The sequence below is a fragment of the Gopherus flavomarginatus genome, chromosome 3 (assembly GCF_025201925.1).
Source record: "Gopherus flavomarginatus isolate rGopFla2 chromosome 3, rGopFla2.mat.asm, whole genome shotgun sequence".
Classification (NCBI taxonomy): Eukaryota; Metazoa; Chordata; order Testudines; family Testudinidae; genus Gopherus; species Gopherus flavomarginatus.
The window spans coordinates 267,741,757-267,765,571 of NC_066619.1; the positions used below are offsets into that span (position 1 = coordinate 267,741,757).

The following is a 23,815-nucleotide window of genomic DNA, read 5'->3' on the forward strand; positions in this document are numbered from 1 at the left end:
GGCTTCATAGCCAAAAGTCAACCAGAAAGGAGGGACAGAAATTCAAGATTTTGATAACGAAAGGTATGAACAGAAGGGTCCAATAAGGTAAACATATTATTATAATTTAGTTATGCAGAAAAGATTTGACAGATTAGGGATCTGATTCTGTATTCCTTAAGCATCCAAAATTCTCAGTGAAGCTAATGAAATGTAGGATCAGATCCTTCGTAAATTAATAATTTTTAGATAGGTGCTTAAAAAAAAAATCTAAATCTAGCCACACTTCATATGTTACATTCCAGATGTAAAACTATCTTCCCAGTGCCAATTCTGGAAGGCAGCTGCTAAAAATTGGATTCTCATGCTATTAGTTTACAAAATAAATTTTACGTTGCTGTTTTGGGTTTTTTAAGTGAACTATGTAAAACGAACATTGTTAATGCCAGGATGGTTTCTACCATCCTGTATAAATCTACTACTGTGACTTCATTGCTTTCTGGAGTAAGTATTAAATGTAGGTGAGCATAATTCAATTTGCACAGATTGAAAGAACCAGGAGAGAATTAGAGAACATCTAGATTTATTTGTAAACTCCCTGGTTTATATTACAATGTGTACTTTTACTGTTATAAAGACAAAACAACAGTCAAATGACTTAGTTTAGAAGATGGCTTAAATCATCAACAAAGAAAAACTTTAGACAAAATATACTGGTCCAAATCCTGTTCACCTTATTACATAACTTGTTATGTTAACACTAGCACTGGCCAAAAAGCAAGAATTCCATTTTGTGAAAAACTGGGGTATCAGAATTAGTTTCCATTCCACATCATTTTTTATTTTTATTTTTTTATTTTTTGCGGAAAGACAAAAACCACACAAGAGACCCAGCTCCCAGTGCTTTGGGGACTCACCTTGGATGTGAGAGACCAATGTTCAAGTTCCTTCTCTCGATGTCAGGCAAAGAAGGGACATGAACCTGGGTTTCTCATATCCCAGGTCAGTGCTCTAACTACGTTATCAGCCTCACTCTACCCCAACGAATATTTATTTATATGAAGTGGAACAGCTCTAACAGGAGACTCAGAGAGAAAGTGATTTGAAAGTCCAGTGGGACTTCAAAAGCCCAGTGGGACTTGAATCTGTGTCTCTCACATCACTGATGAATACCTTAACTAGGCTACTTTCTCTCTCCCTCCCAAAATCCTATCCTGGACCTGAGAAACCCTCTTGACAAAAGTTTCCTCAAAACTAATACATTCCTGGGGAAAAAAAAAAAAAAGTTCCATTGAAAAATTCCCGACCAGCTCTGCTTGATACCCAATGAACAGGACATGGCCCAAGATACTTTAGAGGGACTGTCTAAATTACACACATCTAATATGAGGCATAAATGACGCTTTAGAATAGAATAACCAATCACTAATTCCAGCCAGTTAGAAACAAATTAAATACTTCGCATATTAAAATAACTTAGAACTTTAACATTTTTGCTGTTGTTCATTATGAGCCTTACTCCTGTTCCCACCAGCATCAGTAAGAGTACTGCCATTAACTTTAGTGAATGCAGGGAGGGGGCCCCTCTATATTTTTTTGTTAATTAAATAGTCTCATTTTTATTGGGTGTAAATTCTCTCAAAGTTGACTAGATTCATACACATTTTATTGCATTCACTAATCAGCCCTGCAAACAAATATGTGCAAACAGGTTATTTTTAATTCAAATGAAATGAAATAAGGTGGCATGGCCAGGATTTGCTTGTGCTCCACAGGCAGGAGACATACCACTAACCGTAAGAATCACGTATTTAACTGTAAAGCGTCTGAATGACCTGGACATGTAATTTTTTCCCCCTCCCAATGTGGTAACTGGAAAAACATGCATTGACTTCAACTGGTTTCAGATCAAGACCCTAGTTACTACAGTAACTGGTGCTTGCTAATAAATAAATGACACTTTAATACTGTATAGCAAACACCACTGGCCTGAATGTTGACATCAAACACTTATCTTTATTAGTTTATCTGCTTTACTTTCTTGAGCGTGCTGAAGTTTTTTGGGTACTTCACTGCAGAGGGAGAACCTATGGTTGCATTTTCCTTAATCTAAAAATGAAAAGCTCATGCTGCACTGTTTGTCAGCTTGCGTTTCTTCCTGCAGTTAAACCAAATTAAAAGAGGATGACATCTTTCAGCTAATACAAAACATAAGACTGCCCCCAGCCTCTATTAATAATCCACTGGACTGAACAACCATCAGTAAAGAAGTTATAGCTTCTTTAAAACCACCTTGAAAGATGTGTTACTCAAATGCCTCTAACTGCCAGAAGCTGGGAGTGCATGACAAGGAATAGATCACTAGATAATTGCCCTGTTCTGTTCATTTCCTCTGAAGCATTGGGCATTGGCCACTGTCGGAAGACAGGACACTGGGCTAGATGGACCTTCGGTCTCACCAGGAGGGCTGTTCTTATGATAAAACAATGAGAAAAGAAAAAAGACTCAAGCCACAGATTCAGTACAAACTAAAAGTCCACAGCTGGTTTCCTAGAACCAGTCTCAGGCCATGATCCTCCCCATTTCTGGCACTGCATCTCCGAACTGCAACCTGTGTGTGCGCACACATACATACACCCTCCATGGAATACAAGCAAGTACTCAATAGGCTGACAGATAAAAATAAACCATATCCAACACTCAGATCACACATTTCATACCATGCAGTTATACCAATATGTGCAACATCGCATATCAAAATATGGAGTCTGCCACAATATACCGTAGAAAGGGGAAACCTAGCTGGATTCGTACAGTGCAGCACTATGATGCTTTGCTGCATTCCTCTCAGACACATCCCCAAGAGATGCAATGGACAGCTGCTTCTCATCCATGAGGGCCATCATTTGTGTGGTTATTGCACAGATCAGTACTGTCCCACCTCTGCTTCGATATTGATATGAACCCCTTTGGAGACACAGACAAGGCTACAGGCGTCACTGGCTACTATTTACACCCAGCTCCGTATCGCCACCTCTTTGATGAGCTAACCAAGACAATAGCCCCTCCCTCCTGTGAAGCACCCAACTTCTGTACACAAGAGTACTACACAGTCTTGAGGCTAATCAGGCTCATTACTAATCCTGGTCACCCAGGTAGGAACAGTGATGAGAACTGCAGTATTCTGCGTACAGCTTGCAAGGAAAATATGCCCTTCCCCTTTCGGGTGGAGGTGCTAGCCAGAATGTGCCATGCTAGTCACCTCTGCATCTGGGAGGTAGAAGCACTGCAGAAACCCCAGTTTATGCAATTTTGCTCACCTCCTGAGCAAGATAATCCACTGCACCTGCCAATGGCTCCCAATTTGCTTCCTGTGCCATTTCAAGGCCCTGGACTTTAAGGTCCTCAAATACTTGAATACTGCCTACATCAGTGACTCTCCAGTCTCGACCCACCAGTGCACAAACACTCTTCCAGAACAATGGAGCTGACAATGAAGTATTCAGCCCAACACACAGCGTCATACATTAGAGGTGCTTCCCAGTGGAACAACCTACTAAGATAAGGCTGCAATTCTTAGTAATGGTACATGGGACTCAGTTATCACGATGATCAATAAGATGGATAACACAAGGCAATGCCGCCAACAAGCCCTGAGCATGTCAGTACAATTCTTTCTTCCGGCCTAACTTTTAAAGGTGTTGAGCACCTGCAGTTCCTGTTGACTTCAGTGGTACTTGGAAGTGCTCAGCACTTCTGAAAATCAGGCCACTAATGTCCATTAATAAGCCCAGTAACACTGCAGGAAATAGTAACACTAGTCTCTTATGGAGAATAAGCCAAGGTCTCTTCCATTAAAGATGAAAACACCCTATGAATTCAATTTGACTGTAGCATCCTTCCTTGGTTATCTCCCAACTTCTTTGATCTCTCTCACTCCATGCTGCAATCCAACACCCTCTTGACTGCAGTCTGCCTGCTTTCTTGGATCCATTGTAAACAGAGAGTCCCTGAGGGATTTTTATATTCGTACCTACCCCATACAGCCAATTCCATCCGTGGTGTAAGATTATTTTGGTGGAATTGCATCTGCTTATGGTAGGGCTGAATTTAGCCCATTTACTCCACAACTTGCAGATAGGAATATTACTACAGTGGTATGATTTAACAATGCAGTAAATCCCTCAAGGCGTCACCCTGTTCTGTTGTTTGTGAATTGTGTGACTCATGAACACAAAGCCTCCCGCACTCCCAAGTATCTTCTGTCTCTGCCTATCTGAAATAGTGCCACAAAAAGTAAAGAACCCACTGAGCAGTTTCTCTGGAAAGCATAGGCCCGATTTACCCCTGCAATACTCCAATCTAACGCCCATGAAACCAATGGAGTTACACCAGTGTAAACCTGGAGTAATGCAAAAGTGAATCAGGCCTGTGTGCATATTGCTACTGGCTGTTTCTGAGAATGACGTGCCACTCTTCTTTGGGCAGATCACACCGAATTCTACCCTGCTGTAACTCCACTGACCCCTCTTACACCAGGGATGAAACTAGCTCATTTATTTTTAAGCATGATGTCATTCAGGAGAGAATTCTGCATCCATAAATACATGAACATGTCTCAGGCTGGGCACAGGCTACAGATCTGCTCTGTATGATGCATTAATATTAAGTAAAAATTAGGGTTGTCGATTAATGGCAGTTAACTCACATGATTAACTCAAAAAATTAACTGATCAATCACATTTTTAATCGCACTGTTAAACAACAGAATATCAATTGAAATATATTAAATATTTTTGGATGTTTTTCTACATTTTCAAAATATATTGATTTCAAATAAAACACAGATTACAAGGTATACAGTGCTTACACTATTTTTATTACAAATATTTACACTGTGAACATGATAAAAGAAATAGTATTTTTCAACTGAACTCCTACAAGTACCATAATGCAATCTCTTCATCGTGAAAGTGCAATTTACAAATCTAGATTTTTTTGTGTTACATAACTGCATTCAAAAACAAAACAATGTAAAATGTAAAACTTTAGAGCCTACAAGTCCACTCAGTTCTATTTCTTCAGCCAATTGCTCAGACAAACAAATGTGTTTACATTTACAGGAGATCCAGCTTCTTATTTACAATGTCACCTGAAAGTGAGAACAGGCATTCACATGGCACTTTTGTAACCAGCATTGCAAAGTATTTCTGTGCCAGATATGCTAAACATTCATATGCCCCTTCATGCTTCAGCCACCATTCCAGAGGACATGCTTCCATGCTGATGATGCTCATTAAAAAGAGAGTTTTAATTAAAAAATTGACTTAACTCCTTGGGGGAGAATAGTATGTCTGTTTTACCCACATTCTGCCATATATTTCATGTTATAGCAGTCTCAGATGATGACCCAACACATGTTGTTTGTTTTAAGAACACTTCACTGTAGATTTGACAAAATGCAAAGAAGGTATCAATGTGAGATTTCTAAAGACAGTTACAGCACTCAATCTAAGGTTTAAGAATCTGAAGTGCCTTCCAAAATCTGAGAGGGATGAGGTGTGACCATGCTTCCAGAAGTCTTAAAAGAGGAACACTCCAATGCAGAAACTACAGAACCTGAACCATCAAAATAGAAAATCAATCTTCTGTTAGTGGCATCTGACTCAGAGGATGAGAGTGAACATGCGTCAGTCTGCACTGCTTTGGATAGTTATCAAGCAGAACCCATCATCAGCATGGACTCATGTCCTCTGGAATGGGGTTGAAGCATGAAGGGACATGAATCTTTACGCATCTTGCACATAAATATCTTGCAACACCAACTACAACAGTGCCATGCGAACACCTATTTTCACCTTCAGGTGACACTGTAAACAAGAATTGGGCAGCATTATCTACTGCAAATATAAACAAATTTGTTTGAGTGACTGGCTGAACAAGAAGTAGGACTGAGTGAACTTACAGGATCTAAAGTGTTACATGGTTTTATTTTTGAATGCAGTTTTTTTTTGTACATAATTCTACATTTGTAAGTTCTACTTCCATGATAAAGAGATTGCACTACAGTATTTGTATTAGGTGAATTGAAAAATACTATCTTGTTTTTTACAGCACAAATATTTGTAATAAAAATATAAAGTGAGCACTATACTCATGTTGTGTTGTAATTGAAATCAATATATTTGAAAATGTAGAAAACATCCAAAATATTTAAATGGTATTCTACTGTTGTTTAACATTGCATTTAAAAAAACACCACTCAACGCACGATTAGTCGCTTGACAGCCCTAATAAAAATTGCACATGGAAATCCCTGATGAAAAGTGAGATCAACCCTTTTGTTATATGCTCAGACCACACCATTATGATCAAAAGGTCGCCCTATAATTAGTCTAATTATTCACAACTTTGTAACGTTAATATAGCGACATTTACAATCAAGTTACACGTTGACAGGATTCCATTAGCTGTAGCTTCAGATTAAAGATCAAGCAAGAGATGTGAGGACTTGAGAGAGTATGTAAAAAGTCGATGTGGTATAAATACCCAGTGTCTCCGCGCCTCTCCACTATACCTAATCATGTGAGTGAGGGGAACACAGAATGCAATTAGAGGCAGCAACTTTAGGGCTACTGAAAGGAAACACTTTTCTACGCAGAGTATAGTCAATTCATAGAATGCCCTTCCCTGGGCTATTTGAGGCTGGCAGCTGAGTAAGAGTTGAAAGAGGAGCAGACTCATGAATGAGATTAACATCTGCTCTTGCACTAGCTAAGTTGATGAGAAATAACAAATGTAATGAATCAAAGCATAAACTTAACAGCATTTAGGATCAGGAAGAATTCCCCAGTCCCATGCACTATGAGGGAGCTTTACCTTCCTCCAAAACATTAGGCTTAGACATTATGGTGTCACGCTTAGACGTGGTAGAATGAACATTCACTGTCAAAGGTAGGATACTGAATTAGTTGGACCAACTGTATCTTCTTGTGTGCCAGGACCTGGGTTCTCCCATAGGAGATGATAAACTCATTGCAGGGGCACGGATGAGAATCTAAAGCAGTCTCATGAAGTTATGTTTATTCCAGCATGCATTAAAAATGCTGTATGGTAATGCTGAGACAAGATTTCTATATAAACCCCCCATCTATCACTTACAGGCCTGGTCTACACTACAAACTTAGGCTGACATGAGCCGTGTTAAGTTGATCTAATAATGTATGCGTCTACACTGCCTAGTTCCTTCCGCCTACCTAAGTGACCTGTAAAGTTGACTTCTGTACTCCACCTCCGAAAGAGACATAGCACTTGATTCAACATCCATGGGTCGACATAGGGATAGTGTAAACACCACATTGTGTAATTTGAATGAATTAGCGTCCAGGAGGTGTCCCATAGTGCTCCACTGTGACCACTCTGGAGAGCGCTTTCAACTCCACTGCACATCAGCCAGGTACACAGGAAGCAGCTGCTCCCCTCTTAAAGCCCCAGGAACTTTTGAATTTTCATTTCCTGTTTGATCAGCGTGGGGAGCTCACCAGCACAGCTGATCATGGAGACTCGAGGCCAAAAACGCACTCCAGCATGGAGTACACAGGAGGTGGTCTATCTTATTGCTGTGTGGGGAGAAGTCTGTGTAGGCAGAGCTCCAATTCAGCACAAGAAACACTGACATCTATGCCAAGATCACACAGGGAATGGGGGAGAAGAGCTACATCAGGGACACGCAGCAGTGCCACATGAAAGTAAAAGTAAAGGAGCTTTGGCAAGTGTACCAGAAGACAAGGGCGGCAAACAGTTGTTCTGGTTCTGCCCCACAGAAATGCTGCTTTTATGAGGAGCTGCATGCGATTCTCAGCAGCAACCCCACCACTACCCCAAAATGCTCTGTGGATACCTCCCAGGAGCCCTGGGCAACCTCAAGTAACAATGAGGACATTGTTGACAAGAAAGAGAAGGAGAATGTGAGGCAGGCAAGCAGAGGATCCATTCTCCCTGACCGCCAAGAACTGTTCTTAACCCTGGAGCCCATCCCTTCGTAGGACCAGTTGACAGCGGAGCGTGATGCCAGGGAAGGTGCCTCTGGTGAGTACACATTTCCAATCAAACTATAGGGGTTACATGCTATTTTTTTTTGTTTAATCAAAAAAAAAAAAAAAAAAGTGTAGTAGAGGCCACTCCAGCTACCCAGATGGTGCTCTCCGAAAAAGACTGTTCAGGTGCATGGGGATCTCTAGGAAGCTTTCATGGAGGTACCCTGCAATCCTTTGCAGAAGGTTTTTGGAAAGAGCTGCCTTATTTCATCCACCAGTGTAAGACACTTTCCTGCACCACTCCAGTGTTAACTCTGCTGGATTCACTGCAGCACACAGCATTGCAGCATAAGGACCAGGTCTGTACCCAGACGCTTGCAGCATCTGCTCCCTTGCCGCCTCTGTTACCCTCAGGAGAGTGATATCACATAGGGTCACCTAGGGGAAATGGGAAGTTTTGAACACTAGCCCTTAAACCACAAACAATTCAACAAGTAATTTGTCATCTGTTTGGTGAAATCTGCGTCACACAACTACGCTTTCCCAAACATGCTATGGCTGTTGTTGGAAGGGATCACCGTATATTGCAAGCAGCATTAACAAAAAAAAAAAGAGGAGGGTGGAGGCTTCCTGTTTGTCTCCCTTTCCCCCCAAACCCAGTGTTGCTTCTGCAACAAGCAAACTATTTGGGGGCTTTACACTGGTACCTGTCCTCAAACACCATCCAGGTTGCTTGGGGAAAGGAGTGCCACTTTCTGTTTATGTACTTGTTGGCAAGGTGGTCTGGTGCCAAGATAGGGACAGGCATTCCATCTATCACCCCATTGCAATTAGGGTACCCTGTCACGGCAAAACCATCCATTATGTCTTGCACATTGCCCAGAGTCTCTACCCTTCTTAGCAGAAGTCTGTTGATGGCCCTGCAAACTTGGATCACAACAGATCCCATAGTAGATTTACCCACTCCAAACTGATGCCCCACTGACTGGTAGCAGTCTGGCACTGCAAGCTTCCACAGAGCTATCGCCACTCGCTTCTCCACTGTCAGAGCAGCTCTCATTTTAATATTGCTGCGATTCAGGGCTGGGGAAAGCTCTTCACACCGTTCCTGGAAAGCACCCTCATGCATTCAAAAGTTCTGCAGCCACTGCTCATCATCCCATGGCTGCATTCCCACCAGTCAGTGCTTGTTTCCCAGGCCCAGAAACGGCACTCAACCGTGTCAAGGTGATATGCGACTGTCACCAGCAACTGCTAATTGCTCTGCTCTTGGTCCTCCAGCAGGGCTCCTTGCATGGCATCACATTGTTCCATGCAACGGCTCCTATATTGGCTCTGCAAATACTGCAGGACAAGGTGCAAGGTATTTGTAATGCTCACAACACAGTGTACAGCTGAGCAGGGTCCATGCTTATCGTGCTATGGCATCCGCACGGGTAATCCTAGCTTGTGAAAAAAGGCACAAAAAAGGCTTGGTTTGTTTGCCATTGATTTCAAGGAGGGAAGGAGGGTGGCGGTAAGTGCATCATGGGAAGCTAACACCATGTTCCCATAACCACCTGTACCAATGTTTTGGTCCCATAAGGCACTGCAAGCCCAACCCAGAATTCCACTTGACTACGTGCACTGTGGATAGCTATCCCACAGTGCACTGCTCTGTGCGTCAATGAAAGCCCTGCTAGTGAGGATGCACTCCACCAACACAGAGCCTAGTGTGGACATGCAAGATCAACCTGCTTAAATTGGAGGTTTGATGTTTATTTACGTGACGTTGACTTAACCCTGTAGTGTAGATATGGCCACAAAAATATGAACAGAACAAAGGAAGAAAACCTTCACAAAATGTTGGCCCTGATTCAGCAATGCCTTACCCTAAGTAAACAAGTAATCCCATCTCTATTCAGCACAAGCTTGACTCTCACTGACAACTGGATTTAAGCATACGATTGAAATTAGGCTTGTACTTAAGCACTTTGCTGAATTAGGCCTTTAATCTGAACTTTCTCCTGAATGAAAACCACTGCCTTTGAGATGCTGAAAGATACAGCTTGATGTGACCCTTGGAACACCTGCAGGTTCTGAAACAAAACCAGATTTTTTCCAGACCCATTAAGTGAATCTAGTTGACTTCAGAGGCAGCAGACGTTTGAAATTAGACTTTAAAAAATACATCTTTTAAACAGTCGGGACTTTTTAATTCCAGCTGATCACCGTTAATCGCCCTTTTTTTACATCACTAACATTCCCTGGTTTTCAGCCTTACAGCATTTTATAAAACTGTTATACCACTAGCTTAATGAACTCAGATAGTGCCACAATGGCTTACTCTTTAGCCAAGCCTGTTTAAGCCTGGTTAGTGCTTAGATGGATTAGTGCCTGGAAATGGCAGGTGCTCTACATTTCGTTTTTGTCTCGATGGTATCAAAAGCTGCTCAGGACTATTTTATTATTTACTTTATTTTATTTTGGAAGACTATATAGTCAAGGTCTTCTCCAGTGCTCCACTAGCAGTGCTATGCAGTGTTTCTGATGTTGTTATCTTGTTCTCTGGGGGAATCAATGAAAAGAACAAAATAACCAATAGCTCTACAGCTATATTGCAATTGACTGATTTTTTTAAATTTCAAAAGCTAAGCAAGATTTGGAAGTACCTGGAAGCCTCCTAAAACCAACCACCATCCCATGAGACATGTCTCTTTTGCACGCTTGATTTCAGTGGTTATTTTACGTGCCCTACTGAACTCCCTGTAGTTCTGATTGTACTTATCCATAGGACTGCCACGCTGTATTGGACCAGTGGTCCAGCTAGTTCAGTGTTCTCTACCAGACAGTGACTAGCACTGGGCACTTCAGAGGAAGGGGCAAGAAATCCTAGCTGTTTGCAGTTAAACTGGCTCCAAGGAAAGTGTCCTCCTACTCTCCATGTGTTAAGAGGCTGCTTTATGCTCTGAATCAAGAGGATTTATATCCCTTCTAGACCTCTTGGTGGTGGTGGGTTGTTTTTTTTTTTAAATATTTATTATAAACTCTGGTTGTTCTCATTTTCCACATAAATGAAGAGGGACTATGATAAGCATCCACAAGTATCTGAACATTGTAAACTCCAAGGAAAGGAAGACCGGGTTGGGGGGGGGGGGGGAGAAGGAGAAAGCAGGGAGAAATTTCCTGGGCTTTAGAACAGTCACCCTAACAAAATGTGGGAAACCTCCATGGTTACAAAAACTTCAAAACAAGTCCAAATAGATAGCCTAACGGAATTACAGAAATTAGAGATGCAGTCTATTTTAGCTGACTAGTAGGACGTAACTTGCTGATCATACACTGAAAGCACTGGGGGATGGGGAGGGAAGAAAAAGAAGGACAGGTAGAAGATAACCCAGAGACTTAGTCACCAATAAGTCAACACTACTATTGAATTACATTAACAGCTGTTCAGATCTCTATTGTATGAGAGATTTGGTGGTGGTCACTTTCTGGTGGACAGCTGTTCCATCACAAAACCACCACCATTACAAATAGCAGTGAGACCTACGACTGCATATGCAGAAAGGTAAGGACTCTCATCCCTGGGGGTGGCTTCCAAGTCAGGTTAAAGTACATTGATGGGACAGAGCCAGAGAAGCTTCCATACTTGCCAGTTGTGATTTTGGTTCTCTCTTTGTCTCTCTCAGAAAGAGAGAAAACTCTGTTTCCACTCATAACAGTTAGGTACCTCACACAAGCCACAGTCACGGAAAGCAAAGCAACTACCTACTGGTTGTTTGCTTCATATTTCAGGAACTCTTATAGCGTTTTAATCCATATTTTCCAATAGTAAAGTCCTGTTCAGTTGATTTTTTAAAATACCCAAAGCCAAACGAACCTTTTCTGTGATCCATTTTTAAGAATTAATATTTTTCTACTTGCAGAATTAGGTTTAAAAGAATATCAACCCTAACTTGCTGTTAAGTTGTAGGGGCTCTCAAACCTGTAAGAAGTCAGAATTGTCATTTCCTACCAGGTAATTCTACACTTTCCATTCTTAAGAGATACTTTGGTCAAATTTTATATGGAGGATACGTTTAAAAACTGCTTATAAAAAGATTAAATGACTAGCAGATGTTTTAATAAATGGTTAATCAACTGATTGAGTGTCCAACAGGCTGCTTATAAACTTGTCTTATAATCGTCTAACAGAGTATGCCTACACAGCAAAGCCTATGCATGGGCTAGCCTGCCCGAGCTAACTCAAGTCCAGCTACTGCAGGTAACAGCAGCAGTGGAGCGCAGGCAATACATGCCTGGCAGACATCCTGGACAGGCACTCTGCTTGCCAGCACGCTTTGAAACCCATGTTGTGCTACTGTTACCCAAACTAGCTGGATGCAAGGGAGCTCAAGTAGGCTAGCCTGCACACAGCTTTTGCTGTTTAGACATACCCTTATAGCCCTGGTCTACACTTTAAACGTAGATCAATCTAGCTATATTGCTTTGGGGTGTAAAAAATCCACATCTCAGAGCACCATAGTTAAACCGACCTTACCCAGTGTAGACGCAGCTATGTCAATGGCCAATGCAGATTACCTATCCTGACACAAAACTCCCTAGGAAGAGTTTACACTACAGAGGCCCAGTGGCAGCTGTACCACTGCAGTGCCTGTAGCACAGATATGCCCTAAGCCTAAGAATCACATGCTTATCACCATCTACACCACATACCACTTATATCTGTACCATATATTAGAACATTACAAACTGTTCTATAAGTGATAAATTATTATAATAAAGCACAACTGAGGCTTTTTAGTAATTTTATTTTGCCATTATCAAAAGTTGTATCATGATTGGCAATGAATAGGAATAACAGATGTGAGTGGGGGAAAGACTTTTTGCTGGTTTTAGATCAGAAGATTAAAGAATGATCTCACTAAGCACTTGTCAGAACAAGATTCCTGGGTAATTCCTTGCTTCTTACAATAACCTAAAACTATGCTATGAACCAGTGATGAACTTTCCACCTTTTTTTTTTTTTTTTTTTTAAAGACCTAAGGAATAAAGAGGCACAACAAAAGGCTTTACACTGCTCTCCCAGCTACAGAACCAGGTACTGACAAAACGTTTGGCTATGTTGCTCTGCCCTGCAGTGGTCTGGGATTACATCTGTTGATGTAGCTTTGTTGTGATTTAAAAAAAAATCTTCAGTAATACTGTAATACAAAAAGAAATCCTGTGTTAGAGACAGCCATGGACATTACAGCACAACCAAGATTTTCAAAAAATAAGTGTCTAAACTTAGGTTCCTAAAGCTACATAGGCATCTTATACGTAAATGGCACTGAGTACCCATGCACTACCTCTCACTGAAGTCAATGGGAACAAATAGCGTTTGGCACTTTTGAAAATCATAACTTTTATGTAAAGTACCAAATAAGGATGTAGGGCCAGATTTTCAAAGGTATTAAGGCACCTAAAGATGCAGATAGGCACCCACTGGCACTTTCAAAAGCATGGAGATGCCTATCTGGCTCTTAAGGGTGCAGACTTTCAAAAACAGGTACTAAAAGTCACTTCCTAAATCCAAAGTTGTGTCTCAATAGGTGTCAGCACTTCTGAAAATTTTGTCACTTATTTAGGTACCCAAGCACGGCACCTAATTTTAAGACCATCTTTGAAAATCTTAGGCTAGGAACCCAACTTTTAGGCACCCATTTTGACAATTATTTCTAGGCAAGGGGATGAGAGGAGGGAGAAAAGGACAAACATGCAACTGGGAAAAAAATAAAACAAAAAAGCCATTAATCAGCCAGCCTAGCCACTGGTTGCAGCCATTGATGCCAATGCTTCATTTATAAACTGAGTATTGTATTTCCACACAGCCCCTTAGGACATACATCAATACACACAACAGAAGCTGGCAAGTAGAATGGAGTCAGAAAAAATTATGAGAAATCGAAGTGTTTTTAAAAGCTACTCTAAGATGTAGAGCAATTAGAAATGAATGATGCTACTGTAATTTTACTTTTAAAAATGTCCTTGAGTTGCTTTTGTTTGAAAGTTTTGAAAAAAATAATTACCCCTGAGTAATTGCTGATGTCTACTTTACTCCAGTTGAAACTTCCAGCATTGCAGTTTAATTAATGGCACTTTTATATATGGGGGCTATTAAAAACCTTATAACACATGGCTAGTTATTGGAGTCAAAATCACAGCGCACCAGTATCCCATTACTAATTTAGACAAGTACCTATTTAATATAGTCTTTCATATTTACACACACACACACACACACAGAGTTACAAAGAAGAAAAGAAAAGAAGGAGGGGGTGCAATTATCGGCTATATTTTAATCCAGGTTTTTGAGTAACACAAAAATAATTTGTTATTGCATATTGCAAAATGTACCATCTATCAAAAATGGAACAGACCAACAAAGCTGAGGGATGCAGCTTGATAATGCACTTCTGTCCCATTTGCACATATGCAATCATGCTCTTGAAGAAACCCAACACCCTAGTTAGGCAAAACGAACAGATGACACCAAACTTTGTAGCATTTCAACCTTTACTTTGGGGACTTTATTTTTTCAAGCTCAGATGGGCAATTAAAAAAAAATATGGCACTTCAAAGGATATAACATTTTAATTGTGGTAGCCATGAGACTTTCTATATCTAACATACCAGTGAAGTTATACAACAATCTCGGGGTGGGGAGGTGGAGGGGGAACCTTACATCAAATTTGTTAACATGGGCAAAGCATATTTTTCTCTAATCTCACTCTTGGAAACAGCTGACCTGTTTTTGTTAGATTTTTTTTCAAAAGAAAAATAAAATCAATAAATCCTATCAACCTGAGGCAGACATCTAGCATGGAAAATTTCAGCCCAAATAGTTTCAATTGGGCTCAACAGAGCCTTATAATGGAAAATATCAAGCAATTTTAACTACAGGTGTTACTACCTTCATCCTCTTTAATAAAGCAATTGTGTGAGGGTTTCAAAATAGTTTTAAGGATCTCACTTCTCAACATAAAAGAACCTCTAGGGTCCTCTAGGACCCAGTGGGGTGGGAGGGTCCTAACACCCAGGCTCCAGCCCACACCCATAAAAGTCTATACAGTATTAAAACAGCCCCACAACCCAAGTCAGCTGGCACAGGACAATTGTAAGACATATCCAGCGTAACTCTACTGTATGCAATAGGGCTACCTGCGATTGCAAATGTTTTCAGGCTGGGGCCCTTCATTTAAAATCAAGGTCAGATTCTGAACTCTCTAAACTGGTAAGGAGGTAAACTGTGTTCCAGAGGCATAAACCGATTGTAAAATGAGAGGAAGCAGGCCCAAGAACGACAGCATAATGCACAGAATTCTCTGATCCCTAGCTAGACAAGAGGTCACCAAAAAGAGAATTCGAGATAAAATAAGTTACCAAAAAGAAAATTCGAGATAAAATAAGTTACCAATACTCCTCTGTGTAACTGACCCACTACTTAGTTAACTGACAAACTCACTGAACAAATTTCTGATTTCAGCTAGGACTAGAATAAAGTCACAATACTGGCAAAACTTCTATCAGATTCACTGAAGTAGGACGGGGCCTACCTCTCTGGGGCTCTGCCCTATGTAGCTGTGCCACTCAAGGAACAGCCCTGGAAGAAATTGTACTTGAGTCACCACTTCTCCTTTGCTCCTTTTTCTTGCATACAGGGTGCATCTTACACTCCTCCTTGTGCCAGCCTAACTCTGCCCACTGGTGCATTTAGGACAGCGGTACAAGTTCTGCCCATTTCTTTGTCGGAGAAAAGAGTGGAGGGGACAGGGAATGCGAGGGTCGTGCTCAGCACCAGACCTGGATTCAGGAGGGCGGGGTCTTATATCCCCTTACTCTCCTCCTGGCATGTAAGACAAGATCACAATCCAGCCCACTGACTTAGCTGGTAACTCTGAAAGCCTGCACCAGTTTAGTTAAATAAATTCAGTTAAAATGGTTTAGATAGACCAGTATAAACTCCTGTTATTTCAATCTAAGAGTAGTTTACTTCACTTCAGATTAAACCTATTCCTGGTCAACTTAAACTAAACTGAAATAGGAGTGTGTTCAGTCTTTTGCACCAGTTTGAATCAGTTTATAAGACATCATATATTAAGTTGCACCAACTCAGAATACAGAAACATCCAAAGAAGCCAGGGGCTAATGTCAGATTTTAACACATTTAACCAGAATTCAAATGATAGAAAGGCTAGATTTACTTGGATTAAAAGTGATCATCCTTTTTAGTGGCAACTATTTAAATTTTCCATTGGTTTTCCAGTCAAGATCTCAATCTTTGAAGAATTCTGAGCCACTGCAAAAATATACAAAACAAAACTGTGAAAGAATGTTGCAGTTAAAACTTAAGGAGACACTGTGAAATTGATCAGGCAACAAAAAAACTGTCCTACCACAAAAGTACTGTACAAAAACCCAGCTGTGCACATCTTATTTATGTTAAAAACTACTAAAGGCAGGGTTCAATTTCATATTAACTTCTCACTGTTGCAACTACTGATTTAAAAACTTAATTACATCACAAGAGCCCATGCATGATAACATTAGACTTAGAAATTTTCTGAAGACAGACAAATTAATTTGATGCTCATGAAACAGAGGCCAGCTAGCATTAGACAGGGTTCCACATTGAATAGGTAGGTGCATTGGAAGCTTCCCCATATAATATAATAAAGCTTGCACCTAATAGCTTCATCACTAAGCCTCCCTCACTCCTGACCTGCAGTTTCAATCCTGTTCTAGCCCTGAAGCTCTCCTCAGCAGAGGCTATGAATTGTGCCAACTTGTTCAACACTTCTGACATGAGCAACCCTTTAATAAGCAGTACTGATACCATCAATTTGGCGTAAGCCTGCCATTTGAGGCACATTTGAACTCTGCCTACCCATGTTTAAATTCTGACAGATTAAACCAAGAAGTCCGTGAGTTCATTCCAAAATTGAATGACCCACGATGTCAGTAAATAAAGGCAGAGTATCATGCTGTAAAAATCAGTTGTGTCTCATTTATAGTGAGAATGTGATTGCCCTGATTACTTGTTCTCTGTACTAAGGTAAAGCAAATACTACTGATGTTTCTCACTCTTCATCTGAGTACATTTTCTATCTTCATTTTCTATACATGCTAATACTGTAAATATATTCATTGAGATTCATAACTTCAGCGTTACCCATACAACTCACAAGCATTAATGAAAGATGCATGTCTAAAAACACTTTTACAATTATACTCTTAGTCAAGAATTCCAGATCACTTTTCACAAAAGCTGCAAAAGATCCCACACTTTCTTTCATTAATAACCACTGCAGAGGTTAAACATTTTTCAGTTTGAACCCTTATTTTTAAGGTAGCACCTCCTTTAATGAAGTTTGACATTTTAATTACATGCACACTATACATCCACCTCAAATCTGCTATAAAATGCAGATTTTCCCAATTTAAATTAGACACTGTAGAATCAGACATAATATTAGTGAGAGCCACTTAACGTATTTAGACGTGAAACAAGATCTGAAAGAAAGTGCTCAAAGGCATATTAATATTTTTATTACAGAATGAAAAAAATTTAAAATAATACTGAATGTTGGAAATGAAGAGAGAACGTGTACTTGGTTGTTGTAATATAATATGTTAATCCTCTAGAAATGGCCAGTAGGAAGATCTTGCATTTGCAGAATAGCTATGTTGCAGGGAGGAAATGAAAACATTAAAAAAAAGTCTACAGTAGCAATAACAACCAGGCTTCAGAAAGTTACTGGCCATTAGCTTTGCACTCCTAACCAGTCATTAATGAAATATTTGTAGCCTCAAAAATCAAACACCCATATGAGAGATCAAGGGGCACTCAACTATCCCTATATATTGGTGCCTATCATAAATGAAAACAAACAAAAAATAATTTAAATACAAGGTTTTCCCTTTCCTCTGTTTCTTTGACAGATTCCTGTGCCAATCCACCTTCTATTAATGAGTATTGAGACCCTAACAACATATGTACATAACAAAAAGTAAGAGTTATATAAAACACACAGCAAAGAATCCTGTGGCACCTTATAGACTAACAGACGTTTTGGAGCATGAGCTTTCGAGGGTGAATACCCACTTCTTCAGATGCATCTGAAGAAGTGGGTATTCACCCACGAAAGCTCATGCTCCAAAACGTCTGTTAGTCTATAGGTGCCACAGGATTCTTTGCTGCTTTTACAGATCCAGACTAACACGGCTACCCCTCTGATACTTGACACATATAACACACAGTACACACACATATTATGAATATATAAATGCATACATCACATGTGCAGATAGACAGCATCTCTTTACCTACCTGCTTCATACCTCTTCCAAAACACTTGTTTATGAGGAGTTCTTCTTGAATGATACATGTACCTATACAGACTAACTAAAACGTGTGGCTCCCAAGTCTGAAGTGGTGGTATGCATGTGGCTTCTTCTAAGCAGTTTTGCTAAAATTCCTTCCATCTCCCTCTCCCACCCCGTACTGGATGCTGTCAGCTGCAGGATGCATAGGCAACTTATAGAGTTCAATGGATATAATTCACATTAAATGGAACAGACTGGCGCAACCACCTTTAATACAAAACTGCATCCCTAGGAAACTATATAGGTCCAGCACGCAGTGCTTCCCCATGGTCCCAGCTACTATGCTAGAATGCTGAAATTGAGAGAGCACTGCATTCTGGAACCTGTAGTCTCCTTGGGCTGTATATTCGTATTAAAGATTAGGGTGGTTCCTCATATTTTGTGCAGCCAGCAGGTTGCATTCTGGCCATTTGTAAGATTTCTCAGTGCTGTTGACATGAGAAAAGCTATTAAATGGCCATTTTTCCATGAGCAGGATTTGGTGAATGTTCCCTCCATGGAATTAATACTCACCTGGTGGTTTCATGTAATAATTCTCAATATCAGACATGTCCGTATGCAGCGCGCACTCGAGATAGCTGAGGATAACTTTTCTACTGAAGTAGTACCTCATACCCATCAGAAAGATGGGCAAACAGCAGGTCAGCAGCAAGGACTTGGTCACAACAAAGCATATTACTATGGAGATAAGGAAGAGAAATAAACGATACCTGTCAGAAAAGAGAATTTAGTGTTGATTTCGGAATACAAACCCTTTTTTAAAAAAAAAAAATCAGACATAACATACATTTGTACATTATAAACAAAAGCTAATCAATCTACATTTTCACAATAACCTATTTTAGATTAACAGCACATTTTTCATTTAAGAACAGCCTGTAAAAAGTTTTAATTAAGACTCCTACTTCAAAAGTTACTTTAAAAAATATTCAACTATAATAATTATATCACATTTGATGATGGATTTTGCAGTGTGTTTCTGTAAAAACTCCCATCCAACTTGCCACAGTTTAAAAAATCCTGCAAATGTCATCGTGTCACACAAATATCAAAGATAGATGGTCTCTCTATTAAGATATGTCTGCGATTGCTGCTCAGACAAGATTTGACTGCACCACCAGTTCCTGCAGAGAAATCAAAGCACTAAAACCAAGATGCCCACATGTGGCTTTCCATTGCCAGAGCAGGAAAGGGGACAACACACAATAGTGACTAAGGAAGATATTTTGCACACACCACCCAGTAGCTGCATGCTTATTAATTATTATTTTGGTGACTGGGAGATATACTGGTTTTCCAGAAGGTCCCTACGGGCCAGCCATCCCAAAACCTTACGCTAGCCTGCTTCAGTATCAGGAAGTAAGGTAATGCACGACACTGAAAATAAAATAGCAGACAGCACTGAGATGGCTGCTTGCCCCATCATCACTTATCAGTCTGAAAGCCCTAAATCTTAAGCAAGGATGTTTTTAGATCACACAGGCACACAGAGAGGCGGGCATAGACTTCACTGTTCTCAGGTGCATTTAGTATCTTACCAATAATTACAAAAAGTTACTTTCTTTATCACTCTCCTCTCTTTTCCTGGCCCAAAAGGTGAAGGACCCAGCTGTCTTACCGCATTCAAAGGGTAAAGGCGTGAGTAAAAAAAGGGTCCACGTGGCGTTTTCTTTGAGAGGGCTTTTGCACTGATAGCAACCGACATTAGCTTGCAGAGGTAATTGTTTTCAGCTTAAACCGCATCAATCACCAAGTGAATATCGGAGCAATCTAGTTTCCTCTCGGCTGTCAGCCGGCCAAAGCAGGGATCCCGCCTGAGTCTACGTTTTACGAAGCTTTGTAACTTGCACCAAACCAGTGGATGCAATGTTCAATACACTAACAAGGCACGCGGCTTTGAATTAACACTAACCTGGCAGCTCTTTGCAATACGCGCTGGTTACAAACCACGTCTCGCCCCTGGAGCCTGCTGAGGTCAGGCCCCGCGCAGCTACATGCAGGAGCGAGACCCCAGCAGCAGTCTCTGCAGCCAGGAGGTGGCGCGAGACCGCCCGGGTCAAACGTTTCCCAGCAGCTGCGGCCGCTCGAACGCGTTTCGAGCCCGAGCCCGGCGGTCTCTAGGTAACGCTGGAACCCGGCTGCAGCCGCTGCCCCGCCCACGTGCCTAGAGAGAGCGGCAGCGCTGCTTCCATCCATCGCTTCACCTCCCCCCTCCCCAACAGAGAGCAGCATCCCGGCCTGGAATAACTGGAAATGCGGGTCTGTCTGCTGCGGCCAGGGCCCCACCGCCTCCTCCCGCACACGCGGCGGCAGCTCCCAGTCCCACTCCTGCCAGCCTGCGCCGAGAAAGCGCCATGCGCACCGCCCCGGGGCAGCAAACCCCCACAAGCTTGCAGAGAGGAGCAGCCGCCCCCGCACCGCCCCATACACACATTCCTTCCCCCAAGTGCAGAGAGACGCACACAATGCACACCCCGGCTGCAGCCCCTTCCCCAACGAGCTGTAGGGACCCTCCCCTCCCTTTGCGCGCAAACATCCACCGGCAGAAGCAGAACGCGCAAGTCCCTGCCCCCAGACCCAGTCCACTAATACCTCTCCTAGACATACAGAGCCAGCCGCGCGCCCTCTCCCTCTCCCTCCAGCGAGAAGCCCCTTGAACACGCAGCCTCTCAAACCTGCAGAGAACATCCGCCCCCAACTTATCTCCCCAGAGAACGCTCCCCACCCCCAGCCAGTAGCCACGCGCACCCCATATGCAAGCAGGGAATCCTACCCACACATTGCTCGCAGGCTGGCTGCATTTAGGGGCGTTACACACACTCCGCTCTGCAGTGATCTCCAAAGCGTGGCTCACGATCCAGTGCTTCATTCCTGCCTCGCAATCGCCCGAGGTACAGATCCGCTGTTTGCAATATTGCGACTTTTTAACTGGCCTGACTTTTGCACCATGGCAGGATAAGATGCCGAGGCTGCGGCTTTTCTTTCGCTCCAGCACCAGCAGCACTGAGACAGCAATTCTGCGCCAAATATTAATAGGATCGATGCGGGGATGGGTTCTCCATCCTTCAACACAGAGCTTATTACCACTCCTGCTTTTTATTAAAATTGCTGAACAAGTGTGCCCCTAAAAAAAAAGTGAATATACTTACTAGTGAATATCCCATAGATCAACTGAATGAGGGGCTGGTGTTTTAACCCTCTAAATGCGGTGTTAGGAATCCTTTCCATGATTCCTTCATAAAATATACGGCGCACCACCTCTTGCTCGGAAGGATGAAATTCTCGTATATAAACGTTGTCTTTCTTGAAATCCCCTTCCACGCCACTCAGAGAAGCTGGGGAGGAGGAAGGTGAGCCGGATAAGGAGGGCCACATCTGGGAGGAAGACACAATGATCGCATCTTTTTTGGCTCCTGAAATTGATTCATGATCTTCCGCCACAATCTTAGTCTCACAAACCATTTTGGGAGACGAACAATGCATGCAAACGGGCCGAGAAACAAAACAGGAGCCTGGCTTTAAATAAGAAGCAAAACACGCCAAGCAAGAACTGAGAAGCAGCTTTTATGAGTGCGAAACAAACGGAGCTGGGTGGAAAGCGAGAAAGGAGGGCCAGTGCATTTTGGAGAAGTATTTATAATGCAGCAGAGCCGGTGCAATTCGGAATCGGGGGTCCCTCAGGGTCCTAGCGTCCTTTGTATTGGCTGACAAGGGTCACCATGTGATCTCCAGGGGTGGGGAGGAGAAACACCTCCTTTGCCTTGCGTTGTATTGCTCATTACTACCGCATGCATTTCATTTCCTCTTCTCCTTTTAACTATCCAAGCCCTGCTGAGGTGTACAGGTACCACGCAGATCTGTCAGAGGTGGGCCTCTCTCCTTGGAGAGGGAGAGACTATGACTGACTTTGTTTAGCAAGGGCTCTGACTGAGGTTCAGGTTGACACGTTGCGGAGTTCGCAGCATAAAATGTCTGGTATTTAGATAATCTAGAATTCTTCTTGAAAACTACCTGCTCCTTAAAAGACTACCAATTCCTGTTTGTTTCAGTAAAATCTATGTAGGAAAAACACGCACGGATTGATCTAGAAATAGTGACTATCTAAAATCTAGCTATATATATACACATGCTGCATATATTTACATAAGTGTGTTTATATAGATCATTGTGTATGCGTGCGCATATATAGCCAGTTATCTAGAACATCTGTCTAAAAATCCACTGGTCTATTTACATTCATTATTCCGTAGCATGGAATCTTATTAATGGTCTCAGGTAAGTGGAAAATTTAAGGTTGATTTGGCACCTAATCGTAGTGATTTCGAATTTTATGTCTCAAAGTATGTATCGTTTATAATACACGATGTGTAGTATATATATATTGTCTTAACGCCTTATCTCAAAAGCGATAAGGATGACAAACTAATGACAACTTTGAATTGTCGTTAGGGAACATTCTGGTTTCTAAATGCATTTGCTTACTTCTTAAAAATGTAACTAACACCTGGCTTTATTCCTGCTGGAGAGCACATTCAGCTGGGGGGAGTTTGCTTTTCTGGAGTGGGAGAGCGAGTCACTCACCACTGCGGATAGTTTCCGGGGATTAACTGTTTCTTTCCTCCCTTCGTGCATATACAAGCAGCACTCTCCACCCCAGCCCCTATTTCTAAAAATACAGCGCTCAGCCCCACATAAGTAAATAGCGATCTCGAACCCACGTGAACAATATTCAAAGTGAGTTTGGTGCGGCAAACATTCGGGGATTGCTTTGCTTCCGCGATTCTCCTCCTCCCCCCCCCAAAAAGAAACATTTTCAGTCGTCATCTCACACCCACCCACCTCCCCACCCCGTCGTGCTGAACTTTTTCCCCAGCTGGAATCCCGTGCCTTGTACTAGGGCCCTGCATTGTTTTCAGCCTGGCGCCAATCAAGGTGAGTAACGTGCCCCGGCCCCCGCGGTAGCCAGCAGAGGGGGCGCACTCCGCCAGCAGACTCCGGAGCCCCACTCCCACGATGATGCGCTCTAGCGCCTCGGGCTGCCAGGGCAGCGCGTTTTGCTCCGCTGGCGGCGGGTTTCCCCGCCCGGGACAGCCCTGCGCGCGTTACTCGGGGTGTGCATTGGCCTGAGCCTCCCCTCGGGGCATCCTGGAAAACTAGGGCTCGGCAAAGCCATTCAAACAGGCGGACCCGCCAAGTCCTGCAACCCACAAGGAGCTGGGGAGGGGGAGTGGCTGGAGGAGGGGAGCGGATCCGCCGGAGCAGGAGGACTTCAGTCTCCGCAGCGCCCAGCAGCTCAGTCTATCCCGGTTTAAACCGGCCGGGACAGCATCGCTGGTCTCCCCTCACTCCTCCAGCTCCCTCCCCCTTCCCTCCGCTTGAAGCATGCGCCT

General features: G+C 42.3%; 1 protein-coding gene across 3 annotated transcripts in view; it reads right to left on the reverse strand.

The window, feature by feature from the left end:
• NAT8L (N-acetyltransferase 8 like) overlaps nt 1-23,337 on the reverse strand; it is a 46,029-nt gene extending 22,692 nt beyond the window's left edge. The window contains exons 1-3 of one of the 3 annotated variants that reach the window (XM_050947999.1): nt 23,265-23,337; nt 21,575-21,800; nt 18,939-19,103 (exon numbers count right to left, since the gene is read on the reverse strand). In XM_050947999.1, coding sequence (XP_050803956.1) covers nt 18,939-19,103; nt 21,575-21,800 — 391 coding nt within the window. In that variant the 5' untranslated portion in view covers nt 23,265-23,337. Of the gene's footprint in view, nt 1-18,938; nt 19,104-21,574; nt 22,027-23,264 lie in introns of those variants that run through there. The other 2 variants (XM_050947998.1, XM_050948000.1) reach the window with 2 other exon arrangements.
• Nucleotides 23,338-23,815: the final 478 nt, after the last annotated feature.